Source organism: Propithecus coquereli, unplaced genomic scaffold, assembly GCF_000956105.1.
Source record: "Propithecus coquereli isolate 6110/MARCELLA unplaced genomic scaffold, Pcoq_1.0 Scaffold240, whole genome shotgun sequence".
Classification (NCBI taxonomy): Eukaryota; Metazoa; Chordata; class Mammalia; order Primates; family Indriidae; genus Propithecus; species Propithecus coquereli.
Window position 1 is genome coordinate 1,013,550 of NW_012147953.1, and position 20,332 is coordinate 1,033,881.

Consider the following 20,332-nt stretch of genomic DNA (forward strand, 5'->3'; position numbering starts at 1 on the left):
GATCTACCAATAAGGAAGCCCTGAATAGAAATGTTCCATTTAATCTATTGCAGTCAACACTGATTATTCAGGGATTGTTTGCTTAAGGCTACTTTGGGACACCCTCAAATCCTGTGCCATATTCCCCATTATCTCTCCATAGTGTCCTGGATATCCAACTGCTAAATGATCGCTTCTTGATCAGCCTAGGTTCTGTAAAGCATGGGAACAAAAGAGGAAAACAGTTATTTTGCTATGTGTTTATAGGATTTTGTTTTGTTTTGTTTTACGTATATTTAGATATGGATGATTGTAGGAAGACCATTTGCATCATGGTCACGACAGTCACATCAGGACCAAACACTATACCTTTGAGTCACCTGCACCAGTCCCTCTGCAGTTACAGGACATTCTCATGTCCTTTTTCACCCTTCCATAGTGCACTACATGCTCTGTGAGGACAGGGGTTTTATCCTACCTTGTTTAATGCTGAACATGACTGGCACATGGTAGATACTTAGCACAGTAAGTTGAGTGAATGAATACACTGCGTGCCATTGGAGCCCTCTCAGAGTAAGCAGTCAGAATATAGTTGCTGGGGATGTGGGCTCAAATGTGCCCGCAGGGAGGGATGATATTTATGGATGGATGCTTCAGAAAAGAATAAGTTCTTTTGCTGCCCAGAGAATGATCTTTATTTTGAATAAGCTATTCTACAAGATTGATCCTAGGTGAATAAACATTTCCTTGAAATTTCAAAAGATGAATTAACCTACTAGTATTTTATTCAAAACCAAAAGGATAAAAACCATGCGATAAATCCCAAATATCTATTAGAATGAAACATAAGACACTGGTATTTTCCATTGCACAATTTTTTGATACCAGACATGTTGGCACTGTTGTCTATACACACTGGAATATTATTTTAATAGAAATATCAGTTGTAGTTCTGAGAGCATGAATGTGTTAAGGCAATAAAACAAATAAAAACAAAACAAAACAAAATGACAACAACAAAATTTTAGTCGAAGGGTTAATGCTCCAATCAAGCTTTGAAACATTTTTCTTTTAATTCTCTTTTTTGTTATTTTGTAGTCTACTCATTTTGTCTCTTCCTATAGTAAGAAGCTAAATAGACTGGTGGGCTCCTCCTTCTCAATGAATGAAGCAGTGAGAGTAAAGGGAAGAGTGTTCAACTGTAGACAACACCACCACTGGACAGTGAGAAATTTGTTGTGGAAAACTTACCTGACTCATCTAGAGAGGGTAAGTTTACAAACAAAATCATTTCTTAAGAGTGTCCAAATCTCTTAGATTTTCCTTAGGGTGCATATAATAGTAGAACTGAAACTGAGTGCAAGAAGATAAGGGAACACGTATGCTTTGAGGATTATGAGTATGTATTTTTTTTTTTTTTTTGGCAAGAATTATAGGAGAGTTTTTTCTGAGCTCTACTAGGGTAGAGACTTTCATTGCTTGCAGGCTTATATATTTGTGAAAAAATGGAACAGCAAACCTACTCCCCAGCGATGGGCTCTGATGACAGGGGAACAGCATGGAGACATCCAAACTTCATTTGATGAGGGTTTTCTTATCACATAATCTCAAGTACTTTGAGTAAAATCGAGAATTTAAAACGATGCCAAAGAGAACTCCAAGAACCCTAGAAGGATTTCAGAATGTCCACGCCCACTAAAACTCTTGTCAACAGTCGAAAGAGATAGACAATCACCCAGAACTGACTTCAGCATTTTGTAGACTCCATTCTATAAGCTCTGATTTTTTGTTGTTGTTGTTGACGTTGTTTAAAGTAGAAAAGACGTAGCTATGGTAAATGTTGAACAAGGACTTTTGCCGAAACAGAAGTGAAGGCTGATGCTCTAAGATCAGAGAAGAAAGAGAAACAACAAAAGGCAGATAGAAAGGCTTTCAAAACACAGCAGGCTGGGAATATAGAATGAAGATAAACAGGCATGCATGTGTTTCAAGCTATTGAAGTTGTTAATGTTTTTCAGCCTGCAAAATAATTGATGTGCATATAATTATGTAAATGAGTTATTAGGAAAAAATATGGGGTTAAATATTCTTGTTTAAGAAGGAAGATGTTAGAAAAATTTTTATTTTAGAGAGGTTTAACTTGGAAGATTTACAGAAATGGAACATCAGAAATGTTTTAAGTAAAAACTAAAGCTTTCATGCTTAAAGAGGGAGTCTCTCAGCTATTTAGCTAGTGGTAGTGTGGCACAGAGCAATGAGCACAAGCTTTAGAATCAGAGAACTTTGGGGTATGTGATACTGAGTAAGTTTGTTATTGTATCTCATTTCTCTTATCTGTAAAATGGGCTTGATATGCATATAAAAATGGGGTTGTAATGGGGATTGAGTTAATTAAGTTATATATCCTAAATATCTGGCACATAGGTGGTGATCATATTAATGAGATAGCAAATTTCCCATAATGATAAGTAAATGATGCATTTTGAATTTCTTTTATGTGTGGTAATATTATTCAATAAAGAGTAAAAAGAGCCTAGAGGAGTCTGGCCTTATCCCCTTCCCTGGTCAATTTTAAGCCAATTAATTATAAGACATCCATGTCAGCAGAGTATCAATAACAATCTTTGGGGAGTTAACCTGCTATGGTAACTTGCACTGGCCCACACTCTTCTGAAAAATGAATTCTTACACCAAATTAAGGAAAGGAAGGAATTAACAGTTTGTCAAATATAGCTTTTTTTAAAAAAAAAAAATAGGTATTTCAACTAAAGTACTATAAGTCATTATGGTGGAAATATAGAAAACCAATATGATTATTCTTTTTATTTGGTATAATTAATTCATACAGAACTTATATTTTCCGGGCTCTCCAGTATTCAATTGTTTCTGAACTACAAAAATGACACGTACATATGGTTCAACCTAATCATTACCAAAACAAAGGTAATTTACTCATTGGCTCATTTGATTTGTAAGAATGAACAAATTAAAGGATATATGAGTTGAATATTTTGTATTATATTTTGTCAAATAGTTTTTCCATATGGAAACTTATGTTAAGAAATATATGAAGGGAGAAATAAAGTTGTCAGTAGCATTTGCTGTTCTCATAAACTTGGTTTCATATCCAACAGCTGGTTTCTCCTATTCAGGAGTGATTCAAACCCGAATCCCATACAATTCTTCAGTTTCAGAATAGGAGACGAGTTTGTGCTTCCTAATCAGTATTGAGTGCACTTCCAAATTGCACTGAGTAGTCACTGGGCTTTCTTTATTTGTGACTTTGTGACTTTTCTGGACCCTGAGAATTATTTCTGATCCTGGATAACTCAGCAGATTAATGGGGCTTTTATTGAGTGTTACAAAAGTGGCTGAGCTACTGATTTAAAGATGATGAAAATTGTTTTTCCTTGAATAAACCCTTGATTTTCTTTTTACTTTAAAGATTTTCTTCTGGAAACATTGAGATACCTTAATGAATTTAGTAACTGTAGATTTTGGTGGAGTGATAGTTACAATTAATGAAGTAATGTTTTACTGATATCTTTAGAGACTATTAAGCCCCAAGCTTTGTCTATGAAGATTTGCACCTTTGTATGCAGATCTGCACCTTTCTACTCTATAAAGTCATTTCGCTCAAACAGAATCTCCGGCCTCCATTGGCTAATGACAGAAATTCAGAAATATTAGCTAAATTAATTGTTTCATGTGGTTGGTTTTTAGAATGTTATAACCTATAATGGAATTACTGAGTTGAGAGCGTTTAACTGGTTGTACTTGAAATATATTCTAACCAAATGGTATACTTGGCATTCGTTATGACCATTTAAAAACTACTGAAGAAAACCATTGATAGATCTTAGTGCCATCAAAGTGAACCAACTAGAACAGTATAAAAATGCCTCCTATCTGTATAGTTCGTATCACCTCAGAATCTGAAAAGTCATTACGATACTGACTCTTAAGTATGGTTCCAGAGCCCCATATTTTTAAAGGGGAAAGTGAGAATTTGGAATACTTTCCCTAGGCTTTTAAAGCCTACATAAATCATGGAGGGAGAAATAGAATGTATGCTCCTCATGTCCAGGACTCCTGTGTTAGAAAAGGAGTTGAAAATTCAGATCCCTATCCCAGGGCCACAGAGATCCTCGGATGAGTGGAGATGACAGGAGGCCTCAGGAGTGAAGGCCGAGGAAGGTGGAGAACTTGAATCAAATAGCCTTGTAAAGGTGCCAGCCCCTCTTAGCTCCACCGGCTGTTGTCATATGGGGATGTGGCTCCAGTAACCAGTCACAGTAACCAGATACTGTGACTTTCAAACAAATTCAGATGTGTGGAATTTCACATGAAATAATCACATATTTGATTGTTGGTAACAAAAATTCCAATTTTAAGTCCTGTGGGTGAAATAAAACACATTTGTGGGGTGTCAGGAAGCAACCTCCAGATTAGATTCTAACACCCTGGTACATGGATAAGTGCTATTAAAGATGAAGGATGTTGAAATGCTATCTTTCACTGATATTTATAATCCATTGATGGAAATGTTTTTTAAAAATAAATGAGGGCATTTCATTAATCAATAGATAGTAGGTGCCCACTAGGTGGTAGCAACATATTCATTATCATCAATATTTAAAAAGATAGATGTATTTGCTCCCATTTTCTTGTTTATAAGCAGGTTTGTTGAAGAAAAAAAAAGGAATTCCTGATAGGGCTATAAATTGTTGGGAATAAAATATTAAGAAAGGATAAAGGTTGTATTTAAGGGGTGATTCTACAAAACTGCAGGTAGAATAAGAGGGCTTTTCAAGTTTCTTCCCAGCATTGTGTTTTGTTTGTTACATTAATACAAAAAAGCGGGTGGTGGTGGTAGAAACTGTAAAGAAGGGGGAATATGCGTATGTTACTATCCTAGATTGTTGCTCTCAAACTGAAATAGTATGTTTGACAAAGTTGAAATGAAAACTTTATATAGATGTAGGGTGGGAAAAATGGAGAAATATACAGATGCCATGAAATAATTTGTAGTTCCCTGAGAAGTAAGAAGAGAAATTTAGAGAATCATGGAGCACAACTACTCCAGACAGCACGCAGCATCTGCTCACTGGATAAAGCAAGGGGCCAGGAGTTTCTGGTGCTGGCATTGATTGCTGTGGCCCTACAGGAACCGAGTGTTACCTTTTGGCACTCAGATCACTCCATGTGTTAAAAGAAGACAACACATATCCCAAAATCATTTTGTGCATCATTTTTGACATCTATAAACCATTTGCAGATTTTTAAAATCGAGGCTACCACAAAAGCAGGGAATGTTATTCTCCCTTTCCATAATTTACAGAATTAGTGAAGAATTGCAATGGCCAATCATCAATCAGATGCCTAGTGGAATATTCTTGTTTGCTTTTCACTGCTGCTCACTCTGGAACCCATCATATTTATTTCCAAGCAATGTTCTATCACTTTTGCTTTACATTTAATTTAAATGGAAAAGCAGCTCTAGGCTGATTCATTATTTAAATTGTGGTCTCCATACTCTTTCTTCTGAAATTGAAGCATCTATATGTGTAAGGATGCAGTTAGGCAAAAAGATGAATGAGTTACACGCTAAAATCCAGGGGTCCAGCTATCGAGCATGAATTATATAAAGTTCATTGTCCTTGTTTGTATCTATCCTTTACAAGTTGTCCTTTGGTGGCTTTGAGTGAGATGCTAGCTTTATATTTGACTCACAATCTTACCTTCATTCTTTAGAAAAAAATATAACATAAATGAGAAATTCAAAGATAAACTTTATAGACAAAAACATAGTTACCTCTTCTCATAGCTTGATGCATAATATGTAAAATATTTTTCTTTTTACCTATTCTACTTATACATGAACCACCAAACCAATCCCCAAATAAAAGCAAGCATAAAAAATAGTCCACACCTTACAGAAAGTACCTAATGCCTTGCAAGAAATTAGATGAGTTCATATTAATTAATGTAATCTAGCATCTAACCTTGGGAATTGGCCTCAGTAAATACAATGTTCTCACAGTTCTCATCAATTCAATTACATTTTTACAAGTATATTTTGCATATATGTGTTTATGTTTCTATATATGTATTTACATGCACACACACGCTTTTTTTTAATTGTGGAGAGTGATATGTAAATCAGAGACCCTAGAATATAAAACAGAGAGAAAAGGAAGCCTTATCTGTAAAGACCTGGCTGCATTTTGTGCACTGTGCCCAACACAGGACTGTACCCTTTTGAATATTGGCATGTTAGAAGAATCTAATCGGGGAATAAAATGGATTTTTAAAATAAGACTGTTTTGCGAGTTCTCTCTCCCAGAACTGTACCTTCCGGAGAGGCTTGAGCTTGGTCTCCATTATGAAGTCATACTTGCAGAGCTCGCAGCAGCGTGTGTCTGAGCTCTTGATCCACTGGTGGAGGCAGGACTGATGGACAAAGCGCAGTGTCCCTGTGCAGCGACAGGGTGTGATGAGGGGGCTCTCTTCATCCCCTTCGCAGTGACAGATTCTGAGGAAGGATACAGAAGCCAGTATAAGATCTCCCAGAGGAAACTCCTCACCAGGGTATTTCTACACTTGCTTATACCAGGCGCTGTTATTAATAGAAATTGCAACCTAAAATTTAGAGCACGTGAACATTTCGCTCTAACTTTGATGCTAGAACTGAATCTATGATCAATACGAGTGAAGCATCCCTAATCCGAAAATCCAAAATTTTTTGAGCACCAATGTGATGGCACAAGTGAAAAATTCCATACAGTCAAAATGCAGGCCCATGAAACACAGTTTATTCAATGTCCCCAAGGGAAAAATAAAATTACCTTCAGGCTATGTGTATAAGGTATATATGAAACATAAATATTATAAATTTTGTGATTAGACTTGGGTCCACTCCTAAGATATTTCATTATGTATCTGCAAATATTCCCAAATCCGAAAAATTCAAAATCCAAAACATTTCTGGTCCCAAGTATTTGAAATAAAGGATACTCAACCTGTATTAATTTATTTTTACTTGTATAATCACTTCTGGACTCAGGATATGTGATAAGTTGTTAGACACTGGCCCATCAAAAATGCACTGTCATTTCACCCCTACACTGAAGCCAGGTTTAACAGTACAACTCTCAAGGTATGTCCCCCGCTTAGTCTACTCATAGGTTGTTGTCTGTGGGCTTTCATATGTAAAAGTTATGAACTTATAATTGTTCTAAGGAATGTTGAAGTCTCATAACTTCATTGTGCTATTTTTGATGATAGTTTTATAAGGCCATAATGTATAATTTAGTAAATATGGTATCTTATCAATGTGAATAAATTTGGAAAAAATTTTAAGGTATAAGCAAAGAATGAAGTTTCCACAGAAAGTCTTAAACTGGAAATATTACAAAGATTTTCTTAGGAAGATGCATAGCTATTTGGTCACATTGAATGGTCTAAAATGTCAATAATCATCGTTGTATAAAAGTCACAGAAATTTCTGGTCACATAAAACTCAAGTACAGTAAATCCTATTGTTTGAAAATGTTAATTACTATATCTGTCAAAAAATTTAGTTCAACTAGTTTCTGAATTACTATGAATTCTAATTTCATAGATTTGCAGTCTATGAAATCATAATATTTCATATTCAGATTTTTAAAAATAATTTACTTTCCTCTTTGGATGAGATAAGCCTTTCATAACTCTAGGTGGTGAATTCAAATCTTAGCTGTTCAATAATTCTAATGATTAACCAGCTCTTAGAAGTTGCTAATAAATTTAATTAGAAACATTGCTTTAAATGTGTTACTTTTAAAAAGTTTTTAAAATCTACATAATTACTTTTTAAAATCCGAGTCACAGTGACAGGCTGGAAGAATGTATGAACTGCTGCTACAGTTCTTTCTTTTTAGGTAGACACAACCTTCCTTCAGAAGCGTGCTTTTTAAAGAGTGAATCTAAAAAATGTGTGTGTGTGTGTGTCTATATATTTGTGTGTGTGTATGTGTGGGTATATGTGTGTATTTGTGTATATATGTGTGTAAATACGTGTGTATATGTATATGCATATGTGTGTCTATATATGTGTGTATGTGTGGGTATGTGTATGTATGTATATATGTGTGTAAATACGTGTGTATATGTATGTGCATGTGTGTGTATATATATGTGTGTATGTGTATATGTGTGTGCATATGTGTGTGTATATATGTGCATATGTGTGTATATATGTGTGTGTGTATGTGTGTATATATATGTGTGTGTGTGTGTGTGTGTGTATGTCTTAGCTATCTCCCCAGGGGAAATGAAATGGCTACTCAAATTGTTAGTGCAGAAACATACAGGAATTGAAACTCAACACTCTCGCAACCTCAAAATAAAGAAGTAGGACAGAAAACAGTAGCATTTTGCACCCATTTCTTAAGAAAAGTAAAGTAAGCAAAAATGAATACTGACATCTAAAGTCCTGGGTTGAGTGATAGAATGAGAACACAGGGAAGTTCAAAATCAATGTCCCCTAGCCCTGAGCTGAGTTAGAAAGTAGGAGTGTTGGATGTAGCATCACATATAAAAGGCCAACGTGGTGGGGAAAAACTACAAATTTTCTGAGCACCTGTTCTTTAATATCAAAACCTGAAATATCTCCTCTTCAAACCTATTCCTAAGGAATTGGGCTCATTACATTTTGTATCATGCTTGTTTGTTGCCAATGCAGTGTCGCAACACAGGTGGTCAGCAGATCCTAGTAGAATGGAGTTGAATTCAGTCGACAAAATATGACTTATTATAAAAGTAGCCATGAAAGTAAATATTAACTTTTATAGCACTTAATTTAGTTGTAATATTTATTTTTGGAGCTACTGAAATCCAATGAATTATAGAAAATAAGAGGTTGATATTTCTTAAGTCTTTGAACCTCCATCTCCTGCCTACCTACAGAGATACTCCCTTCAACCAGAGGTCAGCAAACTATAGCCCAATGCTGTCCACTGAGTGTTTTTAACCAATAAAGTTTAATTGGAACCAGCCACATCCATTGGTTTGTGTGTTGGTTAGAGTTGTGTTTGCAGAACAACAGCAGAGTTGAGTAGTTGCTGCAGAGACCATCTGGCTGTAAAGACTGAACTATTTACTATCTGGCCCTTTTCAGAAAATGTTTGCAGACCCCTGCCTGAAAGTACACATGTGATTTCAAGTTAAAGACAAAGTATGAATATTATCAACAATAATGAAAACAAATTTTACAAAATAAATCACCCGACTTCTGCAAGTAACAATACAGCGAAGTGAAGGTTACATAGAGAACACACACTAAAAATAAAAGCCCCTCTTGGCCTGACGTGAATGCCTGCTACTTCCATGAACAAAGTTTCTCATTGGAAAAAAAATATTTGTAATTAATGCCGTTGGATAATTCATCCCGGAAAAAAGATTGTGTCAAATGCTCTACAGTTGCTGAAACGATTCTGTGGCTCTAAGTTTTTACGGTCATGAAAGGTAATTTATTCACTAGCAGCTTTAAACAAAGACCTAACTGATTACTGAGTTCAAACTGACCTTACCAGCATACTGATTGTAGTCTAGCTTCCTATGTCTTATAAAATCCTTTTAAAAATCTCTGCTAAAACTGTTACCTGAAGCACCACTAGCAATATCCTTTTCTCATAAAATTACAGTTATTTCCCATAGGGAAAATCAAAAGTTAGATTCATTTTCATTCCCATTTCACATGATTTACTTTTTCATGTTTTTAGCATTTTGAACTTTTTCTAAATTATTCAGTTCAAGTTGGACCCCAAGAGTCTTTTCAAGCCATGTTGAGATTGTTCTAAATGATTTTAAGAGCTAAACATCAACTTCAAATATCTACTAGAAATAAAAAATAATGTGATAATGCTATTAAAGAAAGAATTAATTCCTAAATTGATATACTTCACACAAATCACAATTGCTGAATTATAAATGAAAACACAATAATGAAAACATAAACATGCTTTCTCCAACAGAATAATTGTGTAGACAAAATGATTTTAATGATGCAATAAAATTACATTGTAAAATATTCATAATTTTGATATCTTTTTACCTGATGGGAAGTTGAGGCTTGGGAATTGAGTGATTCTATAAAATCATTGATGATCCACTTTGGTGTCTGTCACTTCGTGACACAAACAAGCTGAATTCACAGATTTTACTGGCATTTTAGTATTTTAACAATCTGCTTACATCTAATCAGCATGTGGTGAGACCGTCACCATTTATGACTTCAATGAGCTGGTATGTCCACATGATTTCTAGCTTTCTGTAAACAGCAGATCATAAAATTCTGTGTAACAAATTAAGTTTTAGAATTCTTTATTTTGTATGTGTGCCGTGCTTAAAATCCCTTGCCTTAATGTTTGAGTTTTAAGAAAAGAAATTGTTTTTTTGGGGGGGGGGAGGTGTCTTATATTTCTTAAAATGAGCTTTACCAGTCCCCATCTCCTCCCTTGCCAAGGTTTCTTGGCTCTTGTAGACTAATATATTTTTTTCTGTATAATTTTTTTTAATGCACCACTTAAAAATCATCTTTGTAAGGGCTATAGTGGTTATGCAACTTTGGAATGTTTTATTTATTCATTCTTTCATTAATCATTTCATTCATTCACATTTTCTTAGTTCTTGTTCTGTGCAAAAGAAATCAGACAGCAACAGCATCAGTATGTAGGGCTAATTGAGAGGGAGAGAAAAGGACCTGGAGGCAGGGACCCTATTTGGGCAACTATTGCAATTATCAAGATAGTAAGAATCTGGACCAATGTGTTGACCTTGGGGTGGAACAAAGAACCTCCCAGCCTTCAGGGTCCTCCAAGGACCCTGCTTTTTTCCCCAAGATTAGTTGTGGTGGCAAAGCACATTTACAGTAATATTCAACTCCTGAAGGCTATCACCCCTGCCATCTTCATACAGCCTCTCATGGACAGCTTCACAACTCTCTTCTCCCATATTCCATGCCATTTTTCCCCTTCCCTTTTTAGAAGCCTATCTTTCTAATGCTAGCCCCTTGCTTCCCTACCTACCTTTTTCTCCAAATTCTTCTCTAAGTAATTTTTAAACGCAGTAATTATGGCTACTGCCAAGTTTGTATTGGTTTAATTTGGCTGTTAATCCTTATTCAAAGCTAATCATCATGCTTTGGAGTTGGGCACTCATTCTCAGAACTCACTTTACTGAGCTAAAAAATTATTAGAAATATTTTGGGCAGAAGCCATATTGAAAAGAATTAAGCAGTGGGTGAGAAATCAGTGCTCAAATAAATGAATGAAGAGATATAATCTCTCTATCTCTCTCTCAACTTAGCAGTGAAAGGATAGGAGACTAGAGAAAGTTTTATTTTTAATTTAATTTCATTTTATTTTTAACAGGGAAAACATGCACTTGTTGATGAGCAGAAGTAAAGGTGCCATGAAGAGGTAGGCATTTAGAAATCACAGGCAAAAGAATACCCAGTTGTTAGATGAAGGTTCTTGAGAAGCCAAGAAAGTATGGAGAAAGAAGTATGGTAGAGGAATATCTTTGGACAAGTGGAAGAAGACACAGAGGAATGCAGACACCATTTTCTGAGTGTGAGAGGTATTTGAAAAATGATAGGTGAAGATGAGAAGGAGGTGGAATTAGAGGAAATTGCAGGAGCCGGGGCCGGGTGGTCTTATCATTTCTGTGATACAGGAGACAACACGCATGCTAAACAGATGGGAGGGAGGCATGGGGTTAACGTCTTACAGAGGCTGTAAAGAATCAGAAATAGCCACTTGGAGAATGTGATAGAAAATTAACCAAGCATGAATATAAGAATTGTGGAGCAGCCCTGAGGTCCCTGGTGAGATTAGACAGCACAAATTTATAGTAAATGCTGTTAACATTGCGTTGTGACTGGGCAGTGTGCAGCAGTCAGAAGGCAGTCCTACAGCTGGTAGTACACTCTAACAGTCCTGAGATCACCAGGCCAGAAACTGGAAGGACAAAGAAAGGGAAGATTCTGGCACACCAGAGAATGCCTCATTAAAACAGCAGGTCATGGGGTCTAGACTGAGCAGGGAGGCAAGTGAAACCAGCTTGTGGTTTATGTATTATGAGAAGTGGGTGGGTTTGAGAGACTGGAAGTTACGTTGATTGTGAAGAACCGATGTAGAAAGCGGGAGGAAGTGGGACAAAGAATGTGTATATGTAGAATATTCATATCCCTCACAGATGAATTCATATCTATTGTGCTGTGCTTTTTTCCCCATTGTCATGGAGAAAAACTTTTTAAATATTATATAGAATTATTTGGTGCTTGATATTCAGAAGCAAATCAAATACAGACTTACAGCCTTGCTCTCTGCTTCCAGTTACCTGGAAAGGTTCTCAGTTTACTCATTTGTAAAATAAGGTTAAAAATACCTCTTAGGTGTCATGAGGATTAAATGAGATAAAAAGAGTGCAATACCTAAGATGTGGCAGGTAATCAAATCTTTTTAAATTTTATTTTATTTATTTATTTGAAGCATATACATTTGTAATTGACTTTGAATTGTTAATTTCATTACTGCTAGTCATGGGAACATGGGGTCATTACTACCATTACTACTGATTGGGTTTACCTATGGCATTGCTTTCAGTGCATTGGGATTGGATACTTTTAGCAGCTAGTTTGTTGGTTAAAGCAAATGTCTGTAAGGCCAAGATCATAAATGCTGACTCCACACAAGTGAGTTAGCTACTGACACATTTGAACCCCAAGATCAGTCACATCACAGACATGTCCCAAAGAAAACTTGGCAAGGGCGCATATTTGGGTTTGTGTAGAATAAATTTGGGATTGAATTCAGTGTCACCCTTTTCTGTGCTGGGTGGCCTCAGACAAGTTTTCACGGTTGGTTTTCTCATCTGCAAAATCTTACGTGACTATGTAGTGAATTACTTATAATTTTATGTTGCCTGGGCATCCATTTTGAATACAGGTTTAACTTTCTCATACCAGAAGTAGGGCTCAGTCACCCTGGACAGTTTCCAGTTCTATACCACACTCTAATAGCTCAAGCCAGTGGCCAGCGATGAGAACTTAGAGGTATCTCTCCTGCTTGGAGACTGCACTCCCTTCTTTCTGGCTGCTTCTTTTGGACATTAGACCATCCACCAGGTGAAAGAAGTGTCTCATGGAAGGCACACTGTACACATCTACATTCAGCTCCCCTTCCTTTCCAGCAAGGACAGAGTTGCTAGCCACTCTGGTACTGGAATCCCAGTTTAGCTGGGGACTCTTGAAACAGGCTATTATGGGGCTCAAACAAGATCACTGAGAAAACATTACAAAGCATAAACACTATCCCAAAGTACGGTATTATTGCCAATATGTAAGTGAACAATAAAATTCACAGAAATCACTGCTAGGTACTGTAAATGCGAGGTGTTGCATGTTTTTATAAAAGTAACTCAGTTTTTCATATCTGCATTTCAATTTACAGGACTCTGTCATGTTTCACCTCAAAGGACTGTGATATAAGCAAGGGAGTGATTTCTTCCATCTCCCCTCCTGTTGAGATTACTTTTCTGTGAAGACACCAATACCTTCCTCACAGTCAAGTCAAAGGACCTTTTCTAGCTCTTCATCTTTCCTGATCCTTTTTGCATCATTGACTAACCCCTCCCTCTCAAAACTTCCTTTTTTTTGACTTATTGACACTGTTCTTATATTATCACCCTTAAAATTGGGAATAGTGAAATTAGCAGGGCATATAAAATGATTGTAGGCATTGGGATAGTGACTACTTATAGAGGACAGACCAAAAATGTTAGGATTCTGGTGCCTGGAAAGGTGAGAGAGGATAGGCAATAATACAGAATGCAATATATCTAAATTCATGGTTAAGAACTCTTCTGCCATATTGCACCACATGTACTCACCATCAAATTGGTATTAACTGATCAACACATAAGTGTACATATAGGAATAACATCTATTGGATGTCGGGCAGGGGGTAGGGGGGAGGAGGGGCGGGTATTTGCATACACAAAGAGTGCAATGCGCACCATCCAAGGGATGGGCACACTTGAAACTCGGACTTGGGGGGGAGTGGGGAGGCGAGGGCAACATACATAACCTAAACATCTGTACCCCCATAATATGCTGAAATAAAAAAATAAAAAAATAAAAAATCCTCAACTATGTAAAAAAAAAATGGTAGGTCAAAGGGGCCACCTTTTAAAGTATGCATGTAATAATTTTAGGACAAACTAAAAGAAAACAATAATAATTCCCACATTTAACATCTCAGAGAAGAAAAAGGCAGCTGTCTTCAGATGTGGAAAAGTGTATTGTGCACAAGAGCAATTGGTCTTGTTTGTCCCACCACTAGATCTGATGAGTAGAAGCTAAAGGAAACACATTTCCATGAAATATAAATAAAAAAAAATAAACAGAGCTTTCCAAAGGTGGAATGAACTGCCCCAGGGGAGTGTGACTTTCCTGTCATTGAAAGTGCTCAAGCAGAGGTGGGGTGATTACTTGGCAGGAATGGTGTAAAAGGAACTCAAGCAAAAATAAACTATGTGACCTCAAATTTCTTTTTCAATGCAATGATTCCATTTTTTCCCTTTCCTACAGATTTTCTCCCCACCCTCCTTTCTAATTTCTTTGTCAGCATTTCCCATCTGCTTATCTTAGGAGTTATATACTAGACCCTTTGATTTTCCTCTCTGCACTCACTGCCCACAAGTATTGCTCCTCCACTAGGGATGTTAAAATATTCATCTCCAAGACCTAAGCCTCTCCAATGGCAGAAATCTTCAGCCATCCTCTAACTCCAGTACTGAGGTATCCCCAAGGGGACACACACTGCTTCTACATCTCACCATCTCCAGGAGAGCTTTTCTTCTCAAAGATCCCATTCCTTAGGTATTCCATTCTCTCAGGGTAAACAGTTTGCTTCTTTGAACCTGTCATGTACTTCAGATCCTACATTCAAATTGCCATTGATATACCAGTATTTCTTTTCCCTCACTGTTTTTCATATCTTCTTCCTCTTCATCTCCATATTCATCTCTCTAGTAGTTTTGAGTTGTCAACAGATACACAAATTGTCTTTAAGACTTTGTTCTTTCCATTAAGAAATCATTTTTAAGACATACAGTTACTCAGATCCTCTTAATATACTAGTACTCTTTAAGAATCCTATAACCAATCAAATAAAAATCCCAATTGCTTTACCTGGTGTTCATGTGACCTTCTGTAATTTGGGTTTACCTAACCTATTCTGCCATCTTTTCCACTAAGCTTGATATGAAAGCATAGTAGCACAGTGCAGAGTTAACAGCTAATAAGCTGCGGTTTTTGCCATAGTTAAATTACTGCTGTGCCAAGATCTTGATTCCTCTCAGCCTAGAAGGCAGTTTAGAGGTCATGGGTGTGTTGTCCACTCACTAATGTTGTATTCTGCACCTGACATGATGTGAAAAATGTTGGGAAACGCTGTTATTAAAAGTACAATCAACATTAGACTTATGGTTTTGCCTATCAATGGGTGTTAAATTACTTCATCTCTGTGTTTCAAGTTCCTCATCAGTAAAATGGAAGACTAGCAATGTCTACTTAACAGATCGTTAATAAGGATTAAATTAATTAAGTGATCAATAAAGGTTAAATAATATTTTTTCGATTAATGGTCAGATGGCTATTTCTTGAATTTATTGCATTCATTATATTAAAATCTGTCTCTGGGAATTTCTTCTGATATGATCTCATACCCTGGATATCCTCCCTGTCTTGAAAACACCTCACCGAAATTAAGACTCATCTAAATTTAAAACTCACACCCTTTAATGAAACAGTTTTTCCTTCCTTACAATGCTCTCTCCATTTCTTGAGCTGTCTTTGCTTTTAAAGCCTATACCACACAGATCTGGTTCATTAATAGTTTCATTTACACAAATTCTTGTATCATGAGCTGAATAAATTTGTTTAATAATTTTAGGGGTGGCAGGATCTTTTTTTGTATGTTTATGAATATTAAGAGTAATTTAAGTAATGAGACTGTGGAAAAGTCAAGGTAAAGATGGCTAAGCACTGGACCATAAATGGACTGGAAATGCTATACTTTAAGCTTTTATTTAAACATGTGCAGACTATAGACCAAAAGAGCTCACTTAATGAGATGATTTAGCAATTCTCAGAAGTTGGTACCAACTACTGGTGTTTTGTTTATGTTTCGGGAAAATTCACTTATAGTGAAAGTGAGAATGTGTAATCCTTTTATATAACATGCACTCTTTAATTTGCATTTGAGGAACTAAACTGAGGTGTGCCAATTTTATAACCTATTTGAGCAGCAGAGGAAGTCAAGCAAACTTATCTGCAGTAGAAAGGAGAAGTAACTCTTAATAAACAAAGAAGATGGAAAGTATTTAATATGGTTCTTATTAACAACTGTTTCTAGCTACTCTTATTGCCATGGAGCCCGTACACAGTTTTGGAATTAAAATGATAAGACCTCATAAGCCAGATTTCTAAGATTTCCTTAACAGAGATAAAGATAAGTATTCTAAATTATCATCCAGCCTGAGAGGTAAAATATCCTGAAAACTTTAATTAAAAATACAATTATGGCATAGGAATACAAATATTTTATAAACAGCTAATACAATTTTTGTAATCATAAGGTTGGTGATTCTGAATCTAAAATCTTTTCAACACCTACAGATAACTGGCAGTTATTCATACCTATGTGATTTTCTCAAAAGAGTATGTTCAACTCAAAAGAGCTGCTACATAGCATGACTTCCTGAGTTTAATTTCATGCCCTAATTTGTCATCACTGACTTGGTCAAAACCTCAGACCATCTGCACAGAGCTGTAGGGAGTGATCAACAACAAAGACAATGACATAGCAACGTCCCTGCCTCCTAACTCTATTCCTGGAGCTGATCCAAAATTCTCAATTAATCAGCTTCATTTTCTTCCCATCAGATACTGCACTGATGGAAAACAGTGGAGAAGAAGATAATGATCACCTTGTTGTGCCAATAATGGAAGCAGAGGAGGCCAAGACTTATTCAAATTATTAGGCATTGAATTCTGCGATGGATTGGGAAGATGCCAATTGGAATTGCTCCTCTTGGGTCTTTCCTTACATCTGGAGGCGGTTCCACGCCATTGATGCTAGGAGTTTAAATCCTGCTTGGGACAGAGGATTCTTATTGAGATTTCTCTATTCTCATCTAGTCTAGTGATTCAGTCTCAGAGCGGGCTGGCCCTTTTCCTGAGAAGTCTCCATGAGCTTGTGGAGCACACTGGATCCCCCCCGGGCCACCCCACTCACCAGGCGGCATGTGTAGCCGCAGGAGGCCCAGTCCCAAGTGTGCTTAGTGATAGTATAGATCTTTCTCATTAATCTTAGGGTCAGCTTTAACTGGCCAAATCCTCCCAGTCAGGAGACATCCAAAGCTGCATTGTGCTTTCCGGGATAATCCTTTTCTGTTAACCATCGCTTTGCTGCCGTATCCATACTTTCTTGGTGTGCTCAGAGCACAAATCTACTTCTGGGCAAGGAAAATGGTTTTCCTCTGTGGCATTTACCTTTCCAGATCTTACCTTATAATTTTGGTGACACATAGATGAGTAAATGGATAATAAATACTGAATGAATATCCCAATGTAATGATTTTCTCTACATTTTCACACATTTCATAAACATTCATTTTATATCAGCTTTGAGGTCTTTTGGGGTATGTCTTTAAAATTGAAAAAATTAAACAATATATTTTTAAGCAGGCACTTTAAAGTTATTGGGCTAAATTTTTATTACATACATGCATTGAGATGAAAAAGAAAAACAAAAGTACAGATAATATAAACTCATTTGGCTTTACTGTGTAGATGTAACAATGAAATATATGAGGTCATACACAGAATAAGCCTTTTGTACATACATAATAACAGAGCTATCAGAAAAATTATCCAGTTATAACTTTTTAATCTTTTTTTCTGCATGTGGCAGAAATTTTAATTCAGACTGGTTTTGTGACAGCTTTTTGTGATTGCAAAGTGTTTGAATCTTTATAAGCTCATCCTTAACCATGCCTTTCTTGCAATTTTGTCCATTCATTAATCTTATCTGGCTGAGCAGTACATCAAAGAAAGTCTCAAGTTGCTATGGATAATTGACAAAGCAGGTACTTTATTTACAGATAACCAAAAATGCATTGAGTTAGAAATGTGCCTCTGCATATGAATTCTTCTACACAGAAAAGTAAATGTCTTAGCAGAATATTGATATTTCATAGCAGTGCCAGCCACTTTGAGTAAAGAACAATCAGTCTTTCTTCATTTATTCATTCACTCATTCATTCATTTATTTAGTCATTCTTCCAACAATTTGTTGCATATTTACTATATGCAAGGTTTTATTAGGTGCTATGACAAATACAAAGATGAATTAAGTCCCAGTCTTTGCTCTTCAGGCAGTTTATACTATGACAGTTTTTATTGGACAATTGCACAACTGGTCAGAATCCGAGTTAAAATGTGATGTGTGCCATATCAAGTGTTGTTGTATGCAAGGGAGGGAAAAAGCATACACAGGTTGGGTGGGGAGTGATTAGGGTCTAATGGAAGATGTGGTATATGAACTGAAATTGAAGTAGAATATTGGCAGATGGAGAGGATGTTGGTAAATACTCCAGGCATAGAAGATCTTTTCAGTCAAGGCTTAGAAATAGGATGGACTGAGTAATTTGGTAACAGCATGTGTTCAAGTTTGAAAGGAGTATGAAAGTTTGGGTCAGATTGTAGTGGGATGTCATGCTGAAAAATAAAGTAAGATTATGGAGAGCCTTGTATTTGCCTTACCCACTGCCAGCACACACACACACACACACACACACACTCAGACACACACAAAGAGCTTTAATTGTATTTAGTTGGAGTGGGAACCCACTATAGAATTTGAATAAGAAATTAAGATTACATTAAAAAAGGGGCAAAGGAGCTAAATTGACTCTTCTCCAAAGAAGACATACAAATGTTTATAAAAAGGTGCTCAAGGTCATTAATCATCAGGGAAATACAAATCAAAACCACAATGAAATATCACCTCAAACTCATTAGGATGGCTATCATTGAAAAAAAACAAATAAGATAACAAACGTTCTTCAGGATGTCTAGAAATTGGAACCCTTGTCTACATTTGGAAATGTAAAATGGTACAGCCACTATGAAAAACAGTGTGGAGCTTTCTCAAAGAATTAAAAATGGAAGTATCATATGATCCAGCAATCTCACTTCTGAGTATTTATCTAGAAGAATCGAAATCAGGACCTCAAATAGATACCTGAACTCTTATATTCATTGCAGCATTATTGACAAGAGTCAAGATGTGGAAACAACCTAAATGTCCATCAACTTATGAATGAATTTAAAAAAGTGGTATATACATACGACGAAATTATTCAGCCTCAAAAAAGAAAGAGATCTTGCCATTTGCTACAGGATTGGGCGCTCACTGGATGAACCTTGAGGAAACTATGCTAAGTGAAATATACCAGTCGCAGAAGGATAAATATTGCATGATATCACTTACATGAGGTATATAGAATAGTTAAACACAAAGAAGCCAAGAGTAGAATGGTGGTTGCCAGGGGCTGGGGAGGGAATGTAGGGGAGTTGTTATTCAGCAAGGATAAATTTCAGTTATGCAAAATGATTAGGTTTTAGAGATCTGCTGTGCAAACTTGTGCCTATAATTAACCATAAATACTGTATTGCACACTTAAAAATTTATTAAGAAGGTAGCTCTCATGTTATATGTTCTTACCACAATAAAAAGTAAGTAAATAAATAATTCAGTTAAAAAAGTGAAGTTATTAGAAACATTAATCTAGCAGTGTTAGATTAGAAAGAAAAAAGAGAATATTATAATAGTTAAAGTTGATGGTAATGACAAAAAAACTAGTGTAATAGTGTGAGAATGGAAAAAGAGTACAGAGGTTTTGCAAAATTAATGTTGGTAAAACTTTGGCATCAATTTGAATAAACAAGGGGATGAGCTGTGGGAGAAGGGGGGTAAAGGACAGACTAAGCTGACTTTAAGCTTTTAATTAAGCTCCTCAGAACAGTTGCTCAAGATTAATCTATTTACAGGACCTCTGAGCATTTGTTTATCCCACAGTTACTACTTTAAAATCATGATCCTCATAATTTGATTTTTAACCTAGTTATGTGGTATGAGGACAATAATCCTGACAAGAAGAAGGAAGTAGTTCCAAACTTTCTCAGAGCCGCTACTATGTGAGATTTGAGATACTTCAATTAATAATTATATTTGAAAAA

The 20,332-nt window shown here is 36.1% G+C and overlaps 1 protein-coding gene across 1 annotated transcript in view; it reads right to left on the reverse strand.

The window, feature by feature from the left end:
• Positions 1 to 20,332, reverse strand: part of MARCH1 (membrane-associated ring finger (C3HC4) 1, E3 ubiquitin protein ligase) — a 306,701-nt gene that overhangs the window by 33,635 nt on the left and 252,734 nt on the right. Inside the window, exon 4 of the mRNA XM_012646104.1 lies at positions 6,334 to 6,514. Coding sequence (XP_012501558.1) covers positions 6,334 to 6,514 — 181 coding nt within the window. The remainder of the gene's footprint in view (positions 1 to 6,333; positions 6,515 to 20,332) is intronic.